The sequence below is a fragment of the Populus alba genome, chromosome 6 (genome assembly GCF_005239225.2).
Source record: "Populus alba chromosome 6, ASM523922v2, whole genome shotgun sequence".
In the NCBI taxonomy this organism is placed as follows: Eukaryota; Viridiplantae; Streptophyta; class Magnoliopsida; order Malpighiales; family Salicaceae; genus Populus; species Populus alba.
Genome location: NC_133289.1, coordinates 9290891 through 9315157, shown reverse-complemented (window position 1 = coordinate 9315157; position 24267 = coordinate 9290891). Strand labels below are relative to the sequence as shown.

Genomic DNA, 24267 nt, shown 5'->3' with positions numbered 1-24267 from the left:
ATACATATATTTAAGATAACATAAAAATTGTCACAATTTCTACATAAAAAAAAAAACTAAAATCATAGTCGAGCATTTTATCCAAAAATTAGGTTGCAATATGATACAAGAACATACTAGTAGAAAGAGACTATAAAATTCTTTTGGGTTTGTGATTTAACTAGAAAAATAAAAGTTTAATTTGGATTATTAAAATTTTCATTTGTTTTTTTCATGGTCTCTTGGTTACCAGACAAAAAAAAAATAGATTTGAAAAATACACTATCACTTCATCATATCAATCTTTAAAAGAAACAAATATAATTTTTGTAAAAGTGAGGCATAAAGAGAAGGGAAGAGATTAAGAAAATGAGAGTCAATTGTGAATATGAAGATGAGAGAGGAAAATAATGGAGAGAGAAGAGAAAATATTGTTTACATCAAGGACTTGGGTTACACATATTGGGTTATACAGGTTGTGTCAAGTTGAACGAGTTTTAAAAATCTCAACCCGCACCCAACCTATGATATCTATTTATTAGATTTCTTGACACGTTGCTATCATATGTAAAATCTATATTACTCCAATTTTGACAGGTTGACTTGGGTCATAAAGTGCAAATATTAAAGATGAGTATGTTTTTTTTAACACCCCTAAGTGTATTGATAATTTTGCTCTTCTCGCACAAAATCCTTAAACTAGATATTGGGAGTAGTTTAGTCTTTCATAAAGCTCATTGATTATTATCAGATTAATCAAGGACAACTTGCTTTTTTCACATTTCTAAAACACAGTAAAATGAGTAAATCATCCATAAAAGCAAAAAAAAAAAAAAAGATTAAACTAGTGTACAAAGGTTTTTTTTTATATTTGTAACCTAGTTCTTTAGTTATAATTAAGTTGGTTAATGAGTAATTTAATATTTTAATAAATAAAAAAACTAAAAGTGACTAGTGGAAGGGAGGTGCTCACAATCTTTCGACAGGCGTGTGCGGCAACTTCCAACTGACAAAAATTTCCTTGTGTTGCTGGAATTGTCATGACATCTTTTTCTTGTTGAGGTAGCACACGGTGTCAGTGGTAGGGCATTTTGTCATCGATGATGCTTTCTTTGTTTTCTCCATCTTTTTTTTCTCATCTATTTGAAAATTAAGCTGGTCATTTAAAATTTCAAAGTTATCCTTTTATTTATTGAGATTTCAACTTTGATTGTTGTTCATTTAATTTCTAAGTTTTGTTCTTCAATTTTTTAAAAAATTTTGATCTATTTTCAATTTCATCATTCAATTCTTAATTTGTGATATGTTTTTTTTTTTTCTAATTTGGTACTTATTCTTTTACTTTTTTTTGGTTCTTTTGTTAAATTAATTTTTCTTTTTAATTTCACCATTCAATAAAAAAATTTATATTTGTCCTCTAATTTAGTTTTTTATTTCAATTTTGATTATCATTCTTTTAATTTTTTTTTTTTTATATCATTTTGTGTAATTGAATTTTTTTTTTTTTTTTTATCCTTCAATATTTGATTGGTTGAAATTCAGTTTTGTTTTTTCAAATAGGCTACTTCTAGCCTAATGACCTAGGTCATGAACTTTGAAAAGTTAATGTGAGTTGACATTATTTTTTTAGACTTTTTTTTTTTATTTCATCAATCGACTTTTTTTTAAAAAAATAAATAAAAGGAATTTGTGATTTTTTTTTACATTTTATTCTATATTCGGTTATCCTAATCTCATGACCTCTGAGTTATCACGAATTTAACATAAATTAATCTTGGTTGGCTTGAACTCTTTTTAGGAGTCACTTTTTTGAAAACATAAAGTATAATCTTTTTTTAGTTTTATTCTTTAAAATTTGAATTTTTTAAAAAAAAAAATTAACTTTCATCATCTTTCTTGTTTTGGCTTTTATTGACTATCCTATTAGCATGACACGAGATTGTGAGAATTTGACAATCTTATCTTAGTTTTGAATTTTTTTAAAAAAAATAAATTCAGTTTCATATTCTTTTACAATTGGTTTGTTAAGAATCAGGCTCTATGATTATTTTTTTTCATTTTTTTTGTTAGGTTATTTTATTTTTATTACTTGAGTTACAAGTTTGTTATGTTATTCTGATTAACATTGCCTATTTTTTTTAATTGTTTTTTTATAATTAATTTATTAAGAATTGAGTTTTATATTTTTTTTTTCAAGTTATCGTGGTCATTTTTTATTTGATTTATATATTATTATTGCTTTTTTATTTAATTAAATAAAATCAACTTATATATATGACCTCAATTACAGACTTGTTTTGTTCTTTGAAACATGTTTACTACAGCTGAACAGTTATATATATAAACAGCGTATAAAGGAGAGGAACATGTTTACTCCGTAGCACGAGTATACAACCCCAAACGAAAGGAACACGGGGACAGGAGATTCAATAACAAGCAAGCATGACCGTGTGAGGCCCTCATTTTTATTTATTTGTTTGTTTATTTTTCGAGTATAAGTTCGAGTCATTAGCGTATCGAATGGCATGATATGTTGCCCTATCAGCAACTAAAAAGATCAAATCTTCATCGGACTTTCAGAAACCTAACCAGTTCCACTCCCCAGTCGTCCATATTAGAGGCAAGGCATGATCATGCTTTCCGACCAACCATTAGATCCATTCAAGATAAGTGGAGAAAAAAAAAAAAAACAATAAATATCTTACGCGCTAAACACGTTCAGGCACAGAAAATCGTCAGAAAAAAGACCACCATCTTCTCCTCCCATTGCCCCTTTGGTTGAGTTGGGAAGAGCCAGAAACTTGAATTTGATGCAGGCCTCTCCCAGAGAAATTGCAATGACCATTTGCCCGTCTTCCTCGAGGATTGCCCCACCACATCACAAAGACAATACCTAAAAGGCTAACAAGGGGGGCAGCAGCAAGCAAAAGCCATCTCCTTCCACTGCCCTCTCTGCCAGAGCTATTTAAGGGCGGGCCCACTTCTAGGAATCCCCTCCCTCTTTGACCATGTTCACAAGGTTCATCTGAGACATCCGACAAACTGTCCTCGCTAACTTCCTGCCGCTGAATACCATGCATCTCCATTCTGGCACTAGAGTTTTGCCGACCCTCCTCATAGTCTTTATCATCGGTTGGAAATTCATACCTGCAGAGAGGACATGAATTTCGTGCACTCAGCCAAGGCAATATACAGTGAGGGTGGTATAGGTGAAGGCAGGGAAGCTTGTTAACTTCAGTGCCAATTGGCAAAAAATCCTTGCAGATTGCACAAGCTAAACCATCATGCTTCTCATGTTCCTCATTGATGATCACAATTGGTAGATTATTCACAAAAGACACAGCTGCAGGAGGTGCTCCTCTCCTTCCAATATCAGAACGATCAAGAGCTTCAAGCAAATCCCCAAAGCCTGTGGCATAATCTCCGAACTCAGAATTCCACATGTGTTGTGGTAATTCTGATTCTTCCAAGTCAGCTAAGAAGCCATGGTCATATGCTTGTCTACTTTGCCTGGTTCTCCAGCGATTCATGCCCTCAAATTCTGGTGAACGAAACTGCCTGCGCCAACTAACAGGGCCATTACCTTCGCTAGGACTTGAAATAAACATATTTCGAAGTCGAGCTCCAGCTTCTACAGATCCAATTGTGTCTTCCTCAATATCAGCCTCTTCCCATTCCCCATCTTCTTCATCCTCTTCCTCTTCTAGGTCATCAGAGTTCCATTGGTGGAGACCAGCATTCATTGGATCTATGTCAGTATCACTGTCAAAATTGCTTCCCTCATCTGCTTGAATAAACATTTCTGTGTCCAGGACACTATGTCCATCCACAGAAGCATCAGAGTCTTCACCATACACACTTAAAGAAACGGCATCACTCTCACTGTGAAAAACCCGGTATCTACTGGATCTGAAATTAATTTCACTCTCCCCATAAAGAGAATCCACATTATCAAAACTCTCACTTTCAGAATCTGAAAAAAGATGCTGCCATCTTCGAGAACTACTTGGAGTTGTGCGAGAGCTTGTACGCTGTAACAACCTAGCAGAACTATCACCATCTATAGATCGATCCCCATTCCCATAAATGGTGTTGTGGTTTTGCCTAGCCAAATTAATCACCTGAGAAAATTGTTGTGAGAAAAGGGTGTCAATCGATTCAGAGCTGCTGTAACTGGTTCTTCTTCCTCTGTGAAGCCTCCTCCAATGAGAATCTCGACTAGGGGTCTCAAGATCTTCAAGCAGCAAAAATTTACAGTGCCCACATATACTAATCTCAAGATCATCATTATCAGGTACAAGAATACTTCGGCACAGAGCACATACTGCTGAGTGGCTAGGATGGTCAGCTACAAAACCACCATTAACATGGATATGAGCAGTGGACAGGGGCACGTCCTGTGAAGTTCTTTGCAAATCCCTATCCATCTGAAAGTATACCAAGGAAAAGAAAATTGTTCAAAGACATGAGAGATAAGCAGGGTCTCAAGGGCAGTTAGTCATCATAATATGCACACCAATTTTTTGGATAGGCATTGTGGGAACAAAAACTGAGGATTGGAATTTTTTTTAAGGGTTTCAAGAATTTGTAGTTTGTTATAAAATCAGATAGCACCCTTTTATGGATTTCAATATCTTAGCCCACAGTGGATTCTATTTTTTTTTTCCCTTCAATTCCCTCTGCTTGTTCTCCATCAGCAACTCTTTGCAGTACAGCATAAGAATCAGTGAATTGACCACCAAATTAACTATCCACCTTAATCCCTCATGCTAATGTTGATCGAAAACAAATATAACAAATTCACCTTGAACGAAGGCCTGAACAAGAAACTAAAACCATGCACAATTATTTTCCTCAAGAGATAATGTCGCTGGTTTCAAAAAGAAAAGGGGGAAACCAATATTGTTGCCTTGTTGGGAGAATAGTCCTGTGAAAGAAATACCCAAAGATGACTGAGTGCTTGTATGCAGATGACTCCAGTGACAACCACCTATCATACTAGACCCCACAGAGATTTTCTCAATAAAAATAAGGTATATTCAAAGAGCATATGAAACCAGACCCAAGCACCCACTTATCTTAGGATAATAATCACAATAATAACACAAAAGCTTCCATGCTTTGACTTCCACTGAGTAACCTCTAACAAACACCAAATCACCACCAGCAAGATAAGATGAGATGGTTTAGCTAAGTAGTTGTTCACAAACTCATATAAATCTGTTGAACTGAATGAAACTCGATTAGAATGAACAAATCCCAAGAGGCGATGAGCTGGAAACTTGAGAGTGGAGAGGGCATATGCATTGGAAATCTTCAAAGTAGTTGCTCGTTAAAGACCTCGCCTCCAAATCCAATAAGCAAAACCCAAATTCTCTCATCAGTTACAAAAGCAAGCATGCCAAGATTAATAGGGGGTTGCAGCACCACTCAAAATATTTTAGCTCGATTATTGCACACTGAATACAATAGCCATTAGCTAGGTAATGTGAATTTTGGTTGCATACGAGTTCAACCAGCTAAGGGAGACATACCGCAATTTTTTTTTTCTTCTACAATTATCAGTACTGCAGTCAGTAATTCACAGACAAACAAATAGATGAAACTGAAAAACTATGAGATTAATTGCAAATAATAATAATAGCAATAGCAATACATAACTGGGAAATTGTTGAAAAGGGAAATTTTTAAGAAATTACCGGAAAAATCAAGAAAGTGGAAAGAAACCGATCTTGACAGCAGTGACTCCAACTGCAAGAGATAAAGCAGAACACCCCTTCTTCAAATAAGAATGGGAAGAATCCAACAACACCACATCACAGCAATTATATATATATGGAGCAAGAAGTGGCAAAATGGATCTAAAAAAGAAGAGAAAGAAAGAGACTTTTTGGTAGAGCAAGCAAGACGGGAAATTCCAACAAGACAAGACAAGACAACCACCGCAACTACACTGAAAATTCCAACAACAAACCTATTTTTCTTAGGGGGTGATTAAAACTCCAATAGGGAGAAAGGAGGACATTTTCTTAGAAATTGATAGAGAGAGTAGAAAAGGAAAGGAACGAAGATGAGAAGAAAGGGATACGAGGCGCGTGAAATTTCTCTCTCTTATGATAATGGTGAAGATTTTAAACAGAGAGGAAGCAGACTAATAAACAACCAAACTACTCTTGACCTCACCTCGCTTGACTGACTATAAAAATTAAAGGGAAATTACAATCTAGTCCCCAACATATTATATCTTTCATGTGTCAGTCCCCAATCTATGCCTTCTTTTCCTAAAAGGAATAATTACAAACAAAAACAGAAAAAAGAAAAACCTCGGTACTTTTATCTTAATATAATTTTCTTTTGTACTTTTATAAATTATATTTATGATTAAATAAAAAATTAAAAACAAAACAAAACTTCAGAGGCTACAAATGCATTTTCCTTTCTCAAACTTCACGCTCCAGCCAGCTCCGCTTCCCATCACTTTTTTTCCCTGCTTTTTTTAAAGGTTTGGATTTTTTTATTTTAAATTAATTTTTTATATATTTTTAAATTATTCTAACTCACTACTATAAAAAAAATTATAATTTTAAAAATATATATTATTTTAATATATTTTTAAACAAAAAAAATACTTTAAAATAAACACCCTTTATCTTCTTTGGAAAAATTTTAAATTCTAGCAATCACACGCGCCACGGCTGACATGAGTCAATGGGTTGGGCCGGGCCCTTTTTCGTTTTCCTTAGTCGCGGCCAAGACTGGCATGAATGTTCCATCTCCTAGCCTTTGCTTTAACTGCATTCCTGTTTTTTCTTTTTTTTTTTCAGGTTAATTATCTGAACTTTGATGCTTTAAATCTCAATTTCTAACTTGCCAGCTACTCGTGCATTACCACGGTTTTTTTATTTAATTTATTTTATATATTTTTATTCGATTATAATTATAATTTACCATATGATAAGACTTTATGTTTTATAATAATAAACACACAAATACCTAACTTGTATAAAAAAATTCTAATGCAGGGAAATATTCACATACATAAGAAAAATTAAACATCCGGTCATGCTAATTGCATATATAATACGATAACTAATTTTATTATAATAAAAAATCCCTTTGATAATAAAAGAATAATACTTAAAATATTATGCTCACTGTTAAAGATACTTAAACATAATACTAAGATATTGAAATATTGATATATTGATATATAACAAAAGATTGAATACAAATTTTGCTTATTGGATGTATTTATAGTGATCAATTTGTATTGTAAAATAATTATTTTGACATTAAAAACTTTATTTAAGCATAATTGTTGTGAAAATAATTTTATTTTTCATGCAATAATAATATTAAATTTTCAAATATTGACATTACTGACTAAAAAAAACTCTCATGTATTCTATGCGGTAGAATCATAATAAAAATCACTAAAAGCTCTAGAAAAATAAATCACTAAGCAATATAATATAAAGAAATTATTTACCAATCTCATTTATGATCTTAATATAATAACCATTACAATGTATATGTTTAAAACTAAGTAGATTTTTTTATGATATTATAGAAAATAACGTGTCGCTTATAAATAACTTTGCTTCTTTAGGGGACATAGTATGTGCTATTTTTTAAGCCTTCAAATATATTTTCAACACCAAATATTGTATTATCATTGGCTACAACTAATTTAAGTTGAGAAAAATATATTTTATCTTTGATGATGATATGTGTTGTTGCAATATCTTCCACACATAGATTCTAACCATTGACTGCAAATAAGTTCATATTTATTTAAAATAAATAAGAATTATAAATATAAAACAAGATTTTATTTTAGTTATTTATTTAAAAAGATAATATTTTGCATAATAACATGAAATACAATATACTAAATTGAAAGATAACACACTAAAAGTTAAAACTATCTTACCAAAAAACATACTTGATAACTTTTTTAATATATAAAATATCAACCAAGATGATTTTTTTTTATTTTTAATCAAAAAATTATTTTTTTCCATCAACATTTTCGAAGAAGACAAAAGCATCAAATTGTATTCCGACAATTATGATATTCAACAAAATTTATTTCTATACCCTTTTCCTTTCTTTTTTTTTCTCAATGATGCTTGTTAAATGTCAATAAGATGTTTAGACATAAGATATGTATATGAACAATGATCTTTTATTCCATATCTATAACAATTATTTTAGGGTTTATTTTGTGAATCTTTCTCCTTTCCACACTTCTCATTATTTTTTGACTTTTTAAAATTCAAGTTATTTTGAACAACATGATACTCATAGTTATTATGACCACTCTCAGTCATCACTATAACCACATCCAATCATTAGAAGCATGAAAAGTAGAATTAGTTTTCTCCGGCAAGTCTTCCTTAAAAATATTTTCTTTGTATAGTTTTAATTGAGAATTAATTCAAAATACTACAGAGCTATACCCAGTTTTTATTTTATAATATTGCAACTACAAGTAAATCCATTCACAACGAGCTCATGAAATTATTATTTTCTTATTATGATCACACCTTTCTTTAAAATTCTTAGTTGCAAGGTATTTAATTTTTAATCCGTGATAAAGATGGTGACATCATTAGTTTAGCACGATGCTTTCTTTTAAAATTCATAGCATCTAGATGAATTTAGATTTATTTCAGCATTAAAAATCAACAGAAAATTATAATTTTGAAACTTGGTTTAGCCCGACAGGTTAATCCAGGATCCGGCCAACTTGGAGTTGAAATTGGATAGGGTTGAAGAAAAAATAAAAGAAAAAAAAACTCAGCGTGACCCGCATGACCCGGTTGCAAATCCGTTGACTTTTATTTTATTTTATTATTTTACTAAAAAAACTTCATTTTGATTTTAAAAAATAACCTAGTAGACCTCGTCAAAACCCGAAACCCGAACCCTGGACCGGACCGGATCTTAAAACTATGCGGAAAACTATTTCTGCTAGATATATCACAGCAACAAACTCAAGCTTTGTGAGAATTTAACATTATCGAGCTAGTTGATGATAATGTTTTTCAATAGTTGTCAATTATAGTAATGTGTCAGATGGCAAAAATAAAAATAAAAATTATATCATAAAAACATTATGTAATAATAAGATTTAAGATAACTGAGAAAATTTTAATTTAAAAACAATAAGAATTAAAAGTTAGGTGAAGATTACATGTTTGAATAACATGAGCAAATATTTTCTTTATCTAAGTATCATCATTATTAAAATTTTGAGCATGTTTAGAATTGTGATAGGGATCATAGTTTAAATTATTTTTTGTTTATAAATATATTAAAATAATATTTTTTTTATTTTTTATTTGTTTTAAATAGCACATCAAAAATAATCTGAAAAAATAAAAAAAAAATTAACAAAAAAAATTATAATTTAAAAAAACACGATTTTTCAAGATATATATTCTTCATGAATAAAGCCATATTTGAGAGACTTAAGATAATATAACGTATATTTGTCTTCTTCAAGAGATGAAAGAAATCATATAAATTTATTTTAACCGGGAGACTAAAAATCACAAGAACTTTGTCTTCTTCAGGGGCTATGAATTGTAGCCTCTTCTGAGGACATTTCTAAGTTTACTATCTGTTTATGAGGTTATTTATTTTACACATATATGCATAAGGTATTTATAAATGTGGTAACGATTATTTTTTTTTAAGATATTTTTTGTTAAGAAATATATTAAAATAATATTTTTTTTATTTTTAAAAATTATTTTTAACAACAGCACATTAAAATAACCTAAAAACACTAAAAATATATTAATTTAAAATTAAAAATTAAAAAAAATCTTTTTAAATATAAAAACAAATAGATATTTTGATGTTGTAAAAAAAGGGGGGTAAATTGACACTAGAAATAAGCAAAAAAACCAAAAAACCGATTAAACCGAGAAAATCATAAAACAATAATTGAAAAAACTGAATCATAAAAAAAACTGATTAAAATTTTGAAAAAACTGACTTGTTTGGTTTCGGTTTTATAAATCTAAAACCGAAAAAACCAAACCCAAACTGAAAAAAAAAACAGAAAAGAAATCGAGCCAAACCGGAAAAAAACCGAGCTAAACTGAAAGAATCGAGCCAAACTGAAAAAAAATAAAGTCAAAACTAAGCTAAACTGAAAAAATTAAGTCAAACTAGTTTGAACTGGTTTTTGTTCTAAAAAACCAAATGAAACCAATTTGTTTGAACTGGTTTTGGTTCGATTTCAATTTTTTATATATAAAAATTCAATTTAATTATTTATTTATTTAATAAAAGCCAAAAAAAAAAAACCACTCCGGCCATGTTTGTTTCCCGAAAAGTAGTTTCCGGGAAACCATTTTCCAAACTTTCATATTTTTGTTTTTCATTAGGAAAGTTCGTCAACAGAAAACACTTTCCGGTCAATGAAAAATATTTTCTAGTCAACCAGAAAACACTTTCCGGTCAACGGAAAATATTTCAATCAAATAAAAATTTGGCTTGGTTTTTAGGCTAGTGTTTTCCTTTAGCTATGTTTGTTTTTTGGAAAATGATTTCCGGGAAATCACTTTCTAAACTTTCTTGTGTTTGCTTGCCATTAGAAAAGTTAGTTAACGGAAAACACTTTCTAGTAAAATTTGGCTTGGTTTTCAGGAAAGTGTTTTTCTGAAAAATTTTGGCAGAAAACAATTTCCGGAAGTTGTGAAAAATTCAGAAATGTCATTATTTGCTGATTATATCAAATTTGATCCTCAAGCTTTTAATTGCTATATATATTTTGTTTTGAATATTTATGTTTCAATTTCATCTCCTAAAATTTTATTTTTATATTAACTTTGGTCTTTATTTTTATAATTACTATTTGCTTTTTCCTTATCATTTTTTTATTGAAATTTTGTATCTATCAAATTTGATCCTCGTTCTTTTGATTGTTACTTATTTTATTTGAAATAATTTATGAAATGTTGATTATTATTATTTTAATTTTTTCATCTTTTATTTTTTTAAAATTTTTTAAATTTAATCTCTATTATTTTGATTATTATTTATTTGATTTGAGATAATTTATGAAATTATATTTTTTTTCAATTTCATTCTCATTTAACTTTTTAATTTGTAAGATTTGTTTCTCATTATTTTAATAAACTTGAAAAAAATAAAATATTAATAAGTTATTTTTCAACTGATTTTACATGATATAACCAAATACTGGAAAGTATTTTCCAACTTATTTTTTATTATACTATTAAATATTAAAAAATATTTTTTAAAAATTTATTTAAAAAAATTATTTTTCAACAAAGGAATACTAGTTTACACCAATCTTATAAACAAAACGAAATTAAGATTGGTTTAGAATTGAGTATAAAATCAACCAAGAAAAGACAACTATTAATGTCAAAATCGAACGCAGTATGAATTGATAGGTTATGAAAAGCTCGGGAAGACTCTGTCTTTAATCCTACTGATTGGTCTTCCTGTCAGATTATTTCAAAAGAGCTTTTTGATCAGCAGCATGAATTTGAAAGTTGCAGCCTCCTCCTTCTAGCTCTCATCAAATCAGGATACAGGTACACCTCCAATATTGCTGCCGATGATATGACAACCTCCCCCACCGGGAATCTTAAGGATAGACCTTGACGGGGGCTTCTGATCCTGTTTCTTGAGGAGGAGCCCGTGGAGTGATTATGGCAGACATGAATGGCACGGTGATCAACGCTGAATGTGCTCATCGACCACTACGGCATGCTTTAGATGCCACGGTTGTTGAAGATTGTGCACCCCGGGAAGCTTACACACGGCTCACTCCTGCCAACAAGTGTCCTTCAAGACTTACCGATGATCTAATTTATGTAAAATATTTCCTCCTTGGCTCTATTATTTGAGAAAAATAAAACATTAAACTTTTAACTATCAATACTTACCGAATATGAGAGATAAATATATATATATATATATAAAAAAGAAAATTACATCACTTCACACAGAAAAAAATAATATTTTCACATACTAAATTATTATTATTATTTCTTTCACCTCTATATGTTCATTTTCCACTATTGAGTAAGTGTTGATGTTTACGTTTAACACCAGAAAACTTCTCTTAATATTCTTAGATGATGCTAACATGTTCTTAAAAGAAGGAAGGAACATTTGAGACCCTGAGTTACTCACTTGATTAGGTTCAACAAGCTCAATTAATTTAAAAATATGATTTAAAAAAGATATTAATAGTAAATAAAATTAACAAAAAAAAACTTGGCAATAAGTAACCATAAAAGATAAGACATCAATATCATACTCAAGAAGAAATGAAAAAAAATCTCATCGGAGACCTATCATTATTTCATTGTGAATATTATCCTATTGCTAAAAATAGCGCATCAAGACATTTCTTATATTATTATGAAAGACACCATTGTGACACCGAAAAAGGTTGCACACCTCATCAAAAGCAAATTAAATAAACTATTGTGAAGTTAACATCTCATGTTTATATTTAATCAATTAATTTAATCTAATTTAAAAATAAATTTTAATTTTTTAAAAAGCTAAATTTAACAAAAAAGACAAATTAAAAAACTCGAGATAGGCCAATTCATTATTAAAATTAGTGAAAAATCCTATAGAAAGCAGTTAAAAAAAAAAATAGAATCCAATCTCTAAGCAAATAAATACTGAGGGATAAAACTGAAAAAGAAATATGAACTTAAAAAAAAGGAAGGAAAAAAAAAAAAGCAAACCCAAATGAATATTCTAAATTTGGATTAATCTTCAAAAACTCACATTTAGTGAAATCCTGACCTGAGCTCAATTTCCAATAAATTTAATGTTGAAGTTTGAAATAAAAAAAAAATCAATTTTAAAAATTTACCGAAGCAAAAATAAAATAATCAAAAGAATAAGGATCAAATTCGGTATAAAAAAAAATGAACGAGGATGAAATCAAAAAAACAAAAATTCAATTTTAAAAATCATCCTAAATGAAAAAAAAAATTGCAATAAAAATAATGAGGACTAAATTTGACATTTGAAAAAATTAAAGGGAAATGAAATTGAAAAAAATCTTTAATTTTATAAATTATTTAAAATAAAATAAATAATAATAAAAAATATGAACCAAATATATATAAAAAAATAAATTAAAGGGCGATTTAAAAAGTTACAAGGCGGGTGCAAAAATTAAGAAGTAAAGAGAAGAAGGAAAAGAAAAATCTTTGGAGCCAAGCCGAAGCCTCTCCGGCCACAGGTGTTGCCCAAAAGTGGAGGAGAAGTTGCGTCGACAATAATACCCTATGAATAATTAGTAATTAAATTTTATTTTAATTTAAGCTAGCAACAAAAACTCAAAACCATCAAATCAAACTTGAAAGACCCAACAGATCTTGGAATTAAGATTGAACTTGATTTTTATTAAAATTTGAATTGTTTTCTTTTTTAAAATTAATTTTTTTTAGTGTTTTGAATTTTTTTAAAGTGATAATATTAAAAATAAATTTTAAAAAATAAAAAAAAATATGATTTAATATATTTTTAAAAATACATTTTAAAATTATTACTTTTAAAACAGTAATAAATAAATAAAATCGAGACAAGATGAGAAAAACAATAGTACAGTCGCTTTTATTAGCTGATTCGTTTCTTGTCTGGTTGTGTTCTGGCCCTTCTGGGTAACCCCACACGCACTCTCTCTGTCTCACTCTGGTCATTGCAAAGCAGAAGCTTTCGAAAAGCCTTCATTTCTTCTTCTTCTTCTTCTTTATTATTATTATTATTATTATTATTATTACAACATATTTATCCTGTCATTACTCTTTGATGGTAAGATTATCCTATATTCACCTGCCAAATGCGACTTTTGCTTGCACACACCAAGATTTCATTTAAAACAATCAGCAAAAAACAGCAATCAACTATAGGGTTTTTATGCCTTTTCCTTGCTTGAAAATACTGCATCTCTCTCACTAAAATGGAAAAAAACTAAACCCCATTGTTTCCTAGCTGTACCTCTTCAATGTACCCCCTTTACCATTCTCGTTTCTCACTGTTTCTCCGGCTGCTTTTCCTTCTGTAAAGCTCAAACAACCACACCTCAACCAAGCTCCATTGGCATTTTGCACTTGCTTTTTCACGTTGTTAGACAGAAAAGAAACCTGGGTTGTTGTTCTTGTCAAACTTGAGGTGGGTTTTTATGATTATTTTACTGTAAAGGTGTCCTCTTTGAAATGAGTAAACACAAAGGTACAAAATTGGCATTGTGGGTTTGTTTCTTTTTTGGTGTTGTTGGCTAGAAAAGTACAAAAATGAAGAGTAGGAGAATGTTTAGAGAGGGACACAGGAGGAGTCCTAGGATATCTGCTTTGGATGTTTGGAAGGCTCAGCCACTGAGTAGGACCACTGTTGCTAAAAAAACTAGGCTTAGTAGGAGCATTACAAGCACTAGTACCAGTACTGTTGCTAAGGTACAAGACAAGGAGTTGGAGCAGCAAAAGGAGAACCAACCTGAGGGTCCAGCCTGTAGGACAAGGGAAAAGAAAAGGAGGAAGCTTAAACCACTTCAGGATGTGGCTTCTACTCCCAATGCTCAACAGGTTTTACTTCTCTGCCTGTCTCCATTCCTTTTTCACTTTTATTTGTTTATTTATTTATTCAAGGTTGTTGGAATGGTGGGGTAATAACAATCAGCTTCATCAAATTCTTTGTTTTATGGAAATAATAATCAGTGATGAGTATTTTTGCTGGTTTCCTGCTCACTATAATTAGAGTTGTTCAGCCCAATTGTTCTTTTATTTGGGATCTAACTTCTAAGCTGTTGGGTGGGTTTTAAAGAGGGCTCCTAATATGGGTGAAAGTGGATGACTATTACATAAATTCATGAGAAGAATTTGTGTTGTGCAGTTGGAAATAGCAGTTGATTGACCCCACCCAACATTTCAGCTCAAGTGCAGCATATGGGTTTACATGATCACCGCTATCTTGACTGCTTTCATTGTAATTTTTAAGGCAGTGGGGCTCCTCCAGGATTTTTTCTCTCTTCTCTCTTCTATTCCTTTCATTCTTCTTTGTCCAAACCTCCAAAGGGAGATGGTTACATTGTGTCCAAATTGAAAAAGCCTTCCACTTTACCATGACATGCAGAACCTGTTCCTATAGATTGGTAGTAACTAACCAGCAATTTGTGATTTTTATTATGTGCTTGAGCTTGCTGTTGCCTCTTGGTCTCTCCTCGTGGCTCAAGAGGTTGTATAGATTGATAGAAAGTCTTCATTGTTCCCTGAGTTTGGTTTCAGGAGCCCAAGTCAAGTGATGAATCAGATGAAAGAGAACTAAGTCATAAAGATCATCCAATCAATAGTGGTAAGCCTTTCTGCTTCGTTAAAATGTAATTGCAAACTGCAGATTTCAGTGACACTGACATCGTATTTCACATTCCTTATTGGACCAGATGAAGCCATTTTGCAGAAAATAGATGGCCCAAAACAGAAAGGACAAGCTCATTCTCCAGGTTACCTTCCTTCTTCTTTTTTTAATTAAATTTGTAATCAGATTTCCAAGTTTCTCTGTTTGTGACTCTAGTTGTTCTCCTGGATCAGATCAACCATCTAGTTTTTCATGTACATCATGGGTGCCAGAAAAACGCATACTTGAGCATATCGTTGACATATTACAGAGGTGGATATTTTTCTGAAGTATTTATATCATTTAAGTTACTGAGGAATTCTTGTATGCATGAAGTACTTAACATCATCAGTAATTCGCAATTATAGTTTCCTTGTGTCTTTTGCAATTGGTACAATGACAGCTGTTGAAGTTCTTACTGAGGGGTGTCCATTGCAGGTTGAAAACAGTTTCCTTACTTGTTCTGACTTTTGTTTCTTATTTTTCCATCTCTTAGGAGAGATACCCATGAATTATTTGCAGAGCCAGTTGACCCAAATGAGGTTGGTAATGATCAGAAGTTTCCTTACATATCAAGAATGTTATCCTTTCTTGTTCATTGTATTTATGGAATCGCTGCTAATAAGGTTGAGGAGTATTATGAAATCATCCAAGAGCCTATGGATTTCGGCACTATGAGGGCTAAACTTCATGAAGGAATGTATAAAAGTCTTGAACAATTTGAGGTTTGCTCCTTTATCAAGCATTAGTTCTCTATTTATGGTTTGAAGGTACATTTGTTTTACAGTGTTGATGTGTGAACCATGTAGCTTCCAGACAAGAAACTTCTATTCTTCCCTTTTCTGATTACAATTTTTTTAACTGTTATGCAGCATGATGTGTTTCTAATATCCGGAAATGCAATGCACTTCAATTCCTCTTCCACCATTTATTTCAGACAGGTATGATTATCTACTACCTGTCAAACAACTCAATCATATTCAAAGAATTCTGTGTAGATAAATTATGATTTTTTGACTTCCAACTGAACATCAAAGCTTGGTTTTTACAGGCTCGTGCCATAGCTGAATTAGCTAAGAAGGTTTTCCATGTTCTTAAAACTGATCTTGATAATTTTGAACTGGAATTCTCTGGGACAAGACGACGAAGTGGTAGAAGGCCCCAGCATGAAGTCAAGGGTTCATCTTATAGCCCATCCCTTAAGGTTGCGAGGAGTTCAAAATCCAGCAATACCAATACTGCAGTTCATGCATCCCCGAAACCCACCCCATGTTTAACAAGTTGTTCATCAAGTCTAAAAAGAGCAATCCGAGTGAACTCTGCATGCTTGGGCATCAGTACGCATTCTGATGCAAGAGATGACGAAGTACTTTATGGTAAGAAGTGAATTCTGTTCTGACCACCTCAAAATCAAATTTCTTAAGGTCTTGTTTTAGGGAAGGGCAGATCCAACATGCACAAAGTACGTTAAAGGTTAATCTAGAAATTTCAGAAATTGCTTTGGAAAATGCTGTTTATAGAACCACATAGTCTATGGAGTTCTCCATATGTGATTTGTCCATTTTTTAATATATGGAATTCATATCATTGAAGGTAGAAACTATCTTTTTGTCCAGAAGGAGCTTCCTTGTGGGTTGTCATACACATAACTTACTTGCATTCACTAAATTAAAGGGATTCACTAGGTTAACGATTTTATCCTCTTGACATGAGATCATAGTTGGATCTGCTCCGCAAGGGAAAAGGCTAGATTGTTCCCACTACACAATTGGTTGTTTAGATTGTGCAATTTTGAAGGTTTCAAACTCTCAAGAATAATGAACCTGTGGTCTGTGAGGCTCTTCAATGTGGATTGTTCACAAATGGATGGAGCCATAGGCTCCAACAATAGGGACACAGAAATGCAGAAAATTTTCGTTCTCTTCATGAAGTTGAATTGTGCAAATTTCGTAACATGTTTTAATTAGCTCTTCTTCAACAGGTTCTGGAGATGGTAAAAGATTTGTTTTTTCTGAAACAGATAGACGCTCTACATATAAACCATGGATGTCCTTTCTTGATGAGAGCTATCCAATTATTTCATCAATTTATAGTAATTCAAAGCCACTAGTGCACGTAAGTGACTACCTAAGAGAACAGTTCTGTTTTCTATCTATGCTTCCTGATATCATGAATTAGTAGGTACTTCATGAGAGATGACACTATGTTCTCTCATGGTGTAGGTGAATCAGCAGGATATTGCCTATCATAAAAGTTTATTCTTGTTTGTTAAAGACGTAGGACCAACTGCCCAAATGGTTGCCAAACGCAAGTTAGATGGATGGCCGACCGCCGCTGCCAATTTTCCAACTCCAGGTTCAAACTTTTGGCTTCAGCCTCCAAACTGTCAAACTTCTGCGGCATCAACCTCTGCTCAGTGTCCACCCACTCTTGATGCTACAATCACAGCTGCATGCCAAAATGTAAGCCGGGGTGACAGAATAGACATGTTTGATGTCAATAAAGGAGGTGTTGCTTTTGCTGGTAACAACTTTGGCATTCATGGAACTTCAGAGAAAGTGGCACCAAATGGTAATTGTTACAGTAACTTTGGTTCCATTAGAGGTGATGCTTCCTTTTGTAATGACACGGACGTTGCCAGTGTCTCAAGTAATGAAAAGCCTCACCAAAATCAAAATAGAGGCTTTCAACAGGGTTCATATTCACCTGTCGCTGATGCCAGAGACCTGAATCTTTTAGCTGCTGGTTCAAGTAAAAAGGATAATGGATCGGCAATGCATAAACTGGAGAGAAGCAAGATAGATAACAAATCACAACCGTCGGATTCAGGTTTCAAGGGTGTTAGGTCAAATGCTTTGGAAAGCAGGTTCAGTGATACTTACAGTTTATCACCATCTTCATGGCCCCTAAAGACCACTGGCATGTCAAGTTTTAATCGACATATTGGCAATACACATAGTCCAAGTACACAATGTCTGAGAAGTGACGATCAAGCCCCAGCTGCTCAAGTTCCAATTCATGGACTTGGCAGTTCATCCGAGACAATTCAGGCCTTGAAACCTAGCGAAGAACTGACACCTGTTTCTGGCCATTTCATCTTTGATCTGCCATTTTTTAAGACGCAGCTTGACCAGATAAATTCTCCGGGGCAGAATAGATTTTTGCAGCATGGTTCAGGCATGCAGGGATCTTTTCCGAACGGAATAGGTGAGACTTACAATGATAACCGTCCACACTCCTCGTTGAATACTCAGCATGCTAACTTGGCTCTGCAGCTGTAACATAATGGCACTAAAACATGAAGAACTCATTGGCAGGAAACATGTTTTACTTCTTGTACATGTAATGCTAAGGCCTTGCATCGAAAAAGGGTCCTTTGTTGTAAAAGAAGGCAGTGATTGCAGCCTCGTAGGAATTGCTTTGTAATTAACTATGATTATACAATGGTTGTTAAGAAAGACGTAATGCAAATGTCGTAGTTTATCGAGCAAGCATCCATTTCATCCTTGGTTTGAACTTGGATTAATCTTATGACAAGATAAAGAACTTGAGAATATGCTGTCAAAGACTAGAATCCAATCTCGGGGCTCTGGTCAGACTACTAACTTTTACAATAATAATAATAATAAAAAAAAAGGGCTGCATAAACAAAGTATAAAGAGAAGGCAAGTCCGTCAACGAAGAAATAAGATAGGTGAGACTCGAACTAAAAATCATAACTGGAAAGTTGCGCTGATAGACAGAGGCAGGCAAACAGTTGGACTCGTTTCTTCTTACAAGTGTGAGTTTTCTTGAAAAAAGCAAAGGGAGAAGATGAATCGTAAGCCTCCCACATTAAGTGTTCAAAAATGTAGCAGTCATACATCATTTTATTTTATTTTTAACCTAACAGTATCTTTGGACCAGCAGTAGATCAAGATTAAAATCCATTCCTACAAGTTTTATATGAGGCATCCACAACCGAACTAGGGCATTCAAAAAACTAAGTAGACAAGTAATTGTATATTTGGAAGGAGCTTAGCCGCCAGTCAATGCAAACCATTGGATCCTGATAACATGAATATATATATAAGTGTATCTTAAGAGGCTACAAGTGGTGTCACATTAGCATTCCTCATGGTAAATGTCTTGTATAAAAAACAAACTAAAGGTTCGTTGGACAAATCCAAAAACAGAGAGACGGTTGTGGGCTGTGGCGATCTTCCTCGTCCTTGATCACCACCTCTACTTGTCATCGTGGCGGTGGGGGTGGCTGTAACAGCCAAGAACAAGTTATTATCATTAATAAAAAGAGATGGCATATAGGAGAAGACATGGAATTACCAGGACATCAACATTCAAAGAAGAGATTCATCACCCACCAGAACAAGACAACCGCCATGAAAACATCAACAAAAATACTAATATCAATGACGACACTTTTCTTATAACATCTTCTTCATCTTCATCTCTGGCTGCTCAGGCTATTAGGGCATCTGCTGCTCATCGTGAATCATCCCTTTCTTCTGCATATGCTGGAGATTCTATCCCTCGGAGATCTAAGGTCTTCTTTATGTCTTTTTTTTTCGAGTTATCAAGAACCCAATTTCGTTCTTTTGTTTCTGTTTCATTTAGGATTTTTATCTGTCAAAAATGAACATGGATCTCGTCTTATCTGCATCTCTAAATTGATCTTATCAATCTACTTTCAATTCATGATTACATACTGAATTGGTTTTGATCACTGCTTCAGTTTTGTATCCTTTATTTTTATGCATATTAAATGTTGACAATGAATTTGCAGTTATTCAATAATGTTAGAAACGTTGAAGATTTTATAGTATTTTTCGGTAGGATTCAATAAATTTGATATGCTTGTAGTCTCTAAGCTTTCCTTCTTGGTTCGGCGAAAATTCAGGAATTGATAATATATACTTAGGGTTAGGGGATTTCAAACTAGATAATCATGTCTCCTGAGCCTAAATCTTTGAGTCTTTTTTGACTGGATTTATGCCCTTGTTGGCATGATTGTACATATTGGAGTCTAGAACGATTACTATACAGAGATGACGGAATTGGTTTGCATGTCTTTGCATTACTAGCTTTATTGCACATTATTCGTACCCTGTAAATTTGATGAGGCATGATGCCTGAACATTTAGGTGTTTGATGCATACGAGGACAAACCGGGAACAAATGATTCGAAAGGGTTTTGGGGTGTCCTTGCTCGGAAAGCAAAAGCAATTCTCGAGGACGATAATATGTCTCAACAATTTGAAACACCAGAAAGATCAAGGTTCCAGATGCCAGATTCCTCTGCAGGTGGTCAGGTGATTACCAAATTAACATTTGAGTCAAATTAACATTTGAGTCCCACTTATCGCAGTGAAGAAAATCGGAGAATAAAAGGGCAAGTGTCATCAATTGATTGTTGTAATATTTTACAGTATTCATACCGGACACCTGACGGCTTTAGGAAAATGGATAATCCTGCAATACGAAAGGGCTTGGATAAGATTACATCTTCCCTTAATCAAATTGGTGACACCTTTGAAAAGGCTTTCGAGGTAAGATGTTTTGCTTCCTTTGCGAACTTATCCATTGTGTTCACTGCACGACCTGTTTTAGTTCCTGATCCTACTTGATGAGCTCATTGATTGCATATCTATATCTTGAGCAAAGCATCTAAAGGGTTTTTCTTTCCCTACCTTCTTCCATTTTTAACCTGTGGACAATCGTCTAACATGGCCATTGATGTTAAGGTTCCTTTTCTATTGCTGAGAATTATGGTAGTAAACCCAAGTCTCTATTAAAAATAACAGTTAGCAATTAAATTGAATGTTGTTAATTAGTGATCAGATTTTCTGTGAGAAGGAGAGTTTGAATTGATCCAGTATCAGACTTTTTTCTACCCTTCTTCTTTTCTGAATTACTGAATTAATAAGATAGATTCCAGAAGAACTGATAAAAATAAGTTCTAATGATGCTAACAAGTATGTTTGCAGATTTGCATTTCTTGATGAATCTGTCATACATACATTTAAAACTTATCAATTATATAAATTATATTTTATTGCTTCAATATCTCTAGTTATTTTCCAGGAAGGTCGCACTATTGTGGAAAATAAGACAGCAGATATCATCCAAGAAACTCGCAAACTGCAAATTAGGCGAAAAGGTCCCGACGCATACAATCAAAGTCCTGGTGCAAATAGTTCATGGATGCAACAACAGACACAACCTCTGAACCATGAAAATCAACTGAAGGCATCTCGCGACGTAAGGTGGCAACTTTGTATCTGTGGGTCACTGGTTCATGTGGAAAAGTTTTAAATGCATTAATTTGGAAATCGAATAAGATTTAAGCTCTCAACTAACCTATTTAATGCTGCTATGCAGCATGTCACTAAATATGGAGGTCTCTATATACAAGATAGATTATTGTGGCTGTGTGAAGAATATAATTTTTTTTTGTCTCCATTTGTCGACTTAGATTTTAGCCTATGGCTTGGCCAAAGTAAGGCTTTCTGTAATCGCGGTTGTGAACTGCCTCGGTTTGCAGCAATTTTAGAATATATTAAGAACAGGATAGGAATCGTATCATCAGTATTCACTCCAGATTATTAGCTTCAGCAAAAGACAGCGGTGAGCCTAGTTTCAATCTCCTAGCTGGTGAAATGAATGATTAGCCTTCTGTTCACAGGTTGCAATGGCTACTGCTGCCAAAGCAAAACTTCTTCTTCGGGAACTGAAAACGCTTAAAGCAGACCTGGCCTTTGCTAAACAAAGATGTTCACAGCTGGAAGAAGAGAATAAAATGCTTCGGGAGAGCCGTGAAAAGGGCAGCAATGTTGAAGACGATGATCTGGTAATGCACTCTTGTACTTCATTGTGTTTTTTATCTCACAAGGTTCTCCGTGTAGGACCAATGCATGCTGTTCGACCTTATTTTGTAATCCATGCTCTCTTTGTATTGTTTCCCGCTAGCTTCTGTGTCTGTAGGATGCTTTGATGAATCTGTCTTCTTTAGGTGTTTTAAACTGGAGGAGACAATTGTGACAGTCTATTGATTACTATTTGATTTACATATTTGCTATGGTAGATCCGCCTTCAACTGGAGACACTCTTGGCTGAGAAAGCTCGTCTAGCACATGAGAATTCTGTGTATGCTCGCGAGAACCGCTTTCTGAGAGAGATTGTTGAATACCACCAACTTACAATGCAGGATGTTGTTTATTTGGACGAAGGCAGTGAAGAAGTTACCGAAGTCTATCCCTTCACGAAGATGCTTTCTGTTTCTCCACCTTCTCCCACCTCACCTTCTGACACCACATTAAGTTCACTACTGGAAAAGGAAATCTATCCCGTCCCTGACCTCCCGCAAGAAACACAGGAGGTTTCAGAAAGTGATGTCCCACAAAATGCAGGTATACCGGCACTCAAGGAAGAAGAAGAAGAAGATGCAGGAAGCGATGCCTCCCAAAGTGCAGGTGGACCTGCACTCAAGGAAGTAGAAGATACAGGAAGCGATGCCCCCCCAAGTGCAGGTGTACCTGCACTCAAGGGAGTAGAAGATGCAGGAAGCGATGCCTCCCCAGGTGATGGTATCCCTGTACTTGAGGAAAAAGAAGAGGAAAAACGGATCCCTTCAAACAAGGAAGAAGAAGAATGTACTTCAAAGTCTGCAGTGCATGGGGAGGAAAAAGCAAGAACACCCTCAGCATCGTATGGCGTAAATAAGTAGTCCTATTCATCTGGCATGCGGTAGTCTTGACTCAGATTGGGTTTCTTACCGTTTATTTCTTGGTTGTGTTTGATAAAGCCAAGGTTTTTGGGGGAGATTTTTTTCTTGGGCAAACATTCTTTAATGTTTTATGAATGTAATTGTTTATGCAATTGCGTATTTGTTATCAAATAAAAAGTCTGATTTTCCTTTTCCAGATAACAAACTCGGAATTAGAAAATTGTTTGATCTATGAAATATTAAAATCAAGTGGTTGCTGTGCATCACAGGGTCCATCATCTACTAATCGCTCTCGGCAGGTCAGCAATAATTTTGTGCCCTGTCCCGTGTGCACGAATGTCCACGGCTTGTGCGACACTGTTTATTTTAACATTTTGAAAATATTTAAAAAACAAATTTTTAACTTTAAATTAATATTTTTTTATTATTTTAAAATCATTTTAATATGCTGGTATCAAATATAATTTTTTAAAATAAAAAAATATTATTTTAATATATTTATAAATGAAAAACACTTTAAAAAATAATCACAACCCCACTCCCAAACATGCATGGAATGAGCTTACCCTTGTGTGCTATGCGGGCTTTGTCAATTCACCAATTTTAGTTGGTCTGCCTTGAATGTTGTTGTGTTAATATTTATATAGTGGTGCCTATAGTTTATTTTAATCAAACTTGATTTTAATTAAATTATGGTTAAACTTTCCAACTTGATTTGATCACATTATTTCAATTCCCACTTAATTTAAAATATCCACTTTAAGTTGGTGAGAAAAAAATCATTATAATACTTCAAATTTTAAATTCACAATCAAAATTATTCTTATTACTAAGAATCACATTGATAATGGTGAACATATATTTTTGTCAATTTTTTTTATGATCCATGGTGAAACATAAGGCAGATAACTAGTTAAAAAATACTAAAACTCCTTGGAAAACACTATAGCCCCAAAGTGTAATAATTATGTTTTTGCCTCTTCACTAAGAAACCTTAACATTGGCTTCTAAAGACTTTTAAATCTTTTTACATGATTTATTTATCATTATCAAATTGTCCAAAAACAAATAAGTCTTCTCTCTTCTTGATTGCACAATAAAATAACCAAAATACTCTTAGAAACAAAAAAAAAAATTAAATCTAGTGTCTAGGG

At 33.1% G+C, this 24267-nt stretch overlaps 3 protein-coding genes across 7 annotated transcripts; 2 read left to right on the top strand and 1 right to left on the bottom strand.

Annotated features, from left to right (window-relative positions):
• Positions 1-2404: 2404 nt before the first annotated feature.
• On the bottom strand, positions 2405-6140 carry LOC118048247 (uncharacterized). Of its 3 annotated transcripts, XM_073410088.1 has the most exons (3): positions 5679-6140; positions 4784-4906; positions 2405-4406 (listed from the first exon to the last, which is right to left on the bottom strand). In XM_073410088.1, exon 3 carries the CDS (start codon positions 4404-4406, stop codon positions 2715-2717), a length of 1692 nt encoding a protein of 563 aa, XP_073266189.1. In that variant the 5' UTR covers positions 4784-4906; positions 5679-6140; the 3' UTR covers positions 2405-2714. The 3 variants fall into 3 exon arrangements, with proteins under 3 accessions (XP_073266189.1, XP_034913738.1, XP_073266188.1); XM_035057847.2 differs by lacking the exon at positions 4784-4906 and having other exon boundaries at positions 5679-6139; XM_073410087.1 differs by lacking the exon at positions 5679-6140 and having other exon boundaries at positions 4784-5656.
• A 7629-nt stretch (positions 6141-13769) lies between these two features.
• On the top strand, positions 13770-18877 carry LOC118048248 (uncharacterized). Of its 3 annotated transcripts, none has more exons than XM_035057851.2 (11): positions 13770-14172; positions 14288-14582; positions 15282-15348; positions 15437-15496; positions 15585-15663; positions 15887-15932; positions 16017-16115; positions 16263-16331; positions 16442-16766; positions 17372-17505; positions 17613-18877. In XM_035057851.2, the coding sequence occupies exons 2-11, from the start codon at positions 14295-14297 to the stop codon at positions 18669-18671; spliced, it is 2226 nt and encodes a 741-aa protein (XP_034913742.1). In that variant the 5' UTR covers positions 13770-14172; positions 14288-14294; the 3' UTR covers positions 18672-18877. The 3 variants fall into 3 exon arrangements, with proteins under 3 accessions (XP_034913742.1, XP_034913743.1, XP_034913741.1); XM_035057852.2 differs by having other exon boundaries at positions 14283-14582; positions 17411-17505; XM_035057850.2 differs by having other exon boundaries at positions 14283-14582.
• A 594-nt stretch (positions 18878-19471) lies between these two features.
• LOC118048249 (uncharacterized) lies at positions 19472-23318 on the top strand. The gene is made up of 6 exons (XM_035057853.2): positions 19472-19933; positions 20532-20699; positions 20817-20936; positions 21472-21648; positions 22073-22237; positions 22472-23318. The coding sequence occupies exons 1-6, from the start codon at positions 19685-19687 to the stop codon at positions 23111-23113; spliced, it is 1521 nt and encodes a 506-aa protein (XP_034913744.1). The 5' UTR covers positions 19472-19684; the 3' UTR covers positions 23114-23318.
• The last annotated feature ends 949 nt before the right edge of the window (positions 23319-24267 follow it).

What these genes read in the sequence shown, in the direction of transcription:
- LOC118048247 (XM_073410088.1), bottom strand. Translation starts at nt 4,406, where the DNA reads ATGGATAGGGATTTGCAAAGAACTTCACAGGACGTGCCCCTGTCCACT.
- LOC118048248 (XM_035057851.2), top strand. Translation starts at nt 14,295, where the DNA reads ATGAAGAGTAGGAGAATGTTTAGAGAGGGACACAGGAGGAGTCCTAGG. An exon ending in CTACTCCCAATGCTCAACAG is followed by an intron (nt 14,583 to 15,281) that starts GTTTTACTTCTC and finishes GTTTGGTTTCAG; the next exon opens with GAGCCCAAGTCAAGTGATGA. An exon ending in AAAGTCTTGAACAATTTGAG is followed by an intron (nt 16,116 to 16,262) that starts GTTTGCTCCTTT and finishes ACTGTTATGCAG; the next exon opens with CATGATGTGTTTCTAATATC.
- LOC118048249 (XM_035057853.2), top strand. Translation starts at nt 19,685, where the DNA reads ATGGCATATAGGAGAAGACATGGAATTACCAGGACATCAACATTCAAA. An exon ending in CTATCCCTCGGAGATCTAAG is followed by an intron (nt 19,934 to 20,531) that starts GTCTTCTTTATG and finishes CTGAACATTTAG; the next exon opens with GTGTTTGATGCATACGAGGA. An exon ending in AACTGAAGGCATCTCGCGAC is followed by an intron (nt 21,649 to 22,072) that starts GTAAGGTGGCAA and finishes TTCTGTTCACAG; the next exon opens with GTTGCAATGGCTACTGCTGC.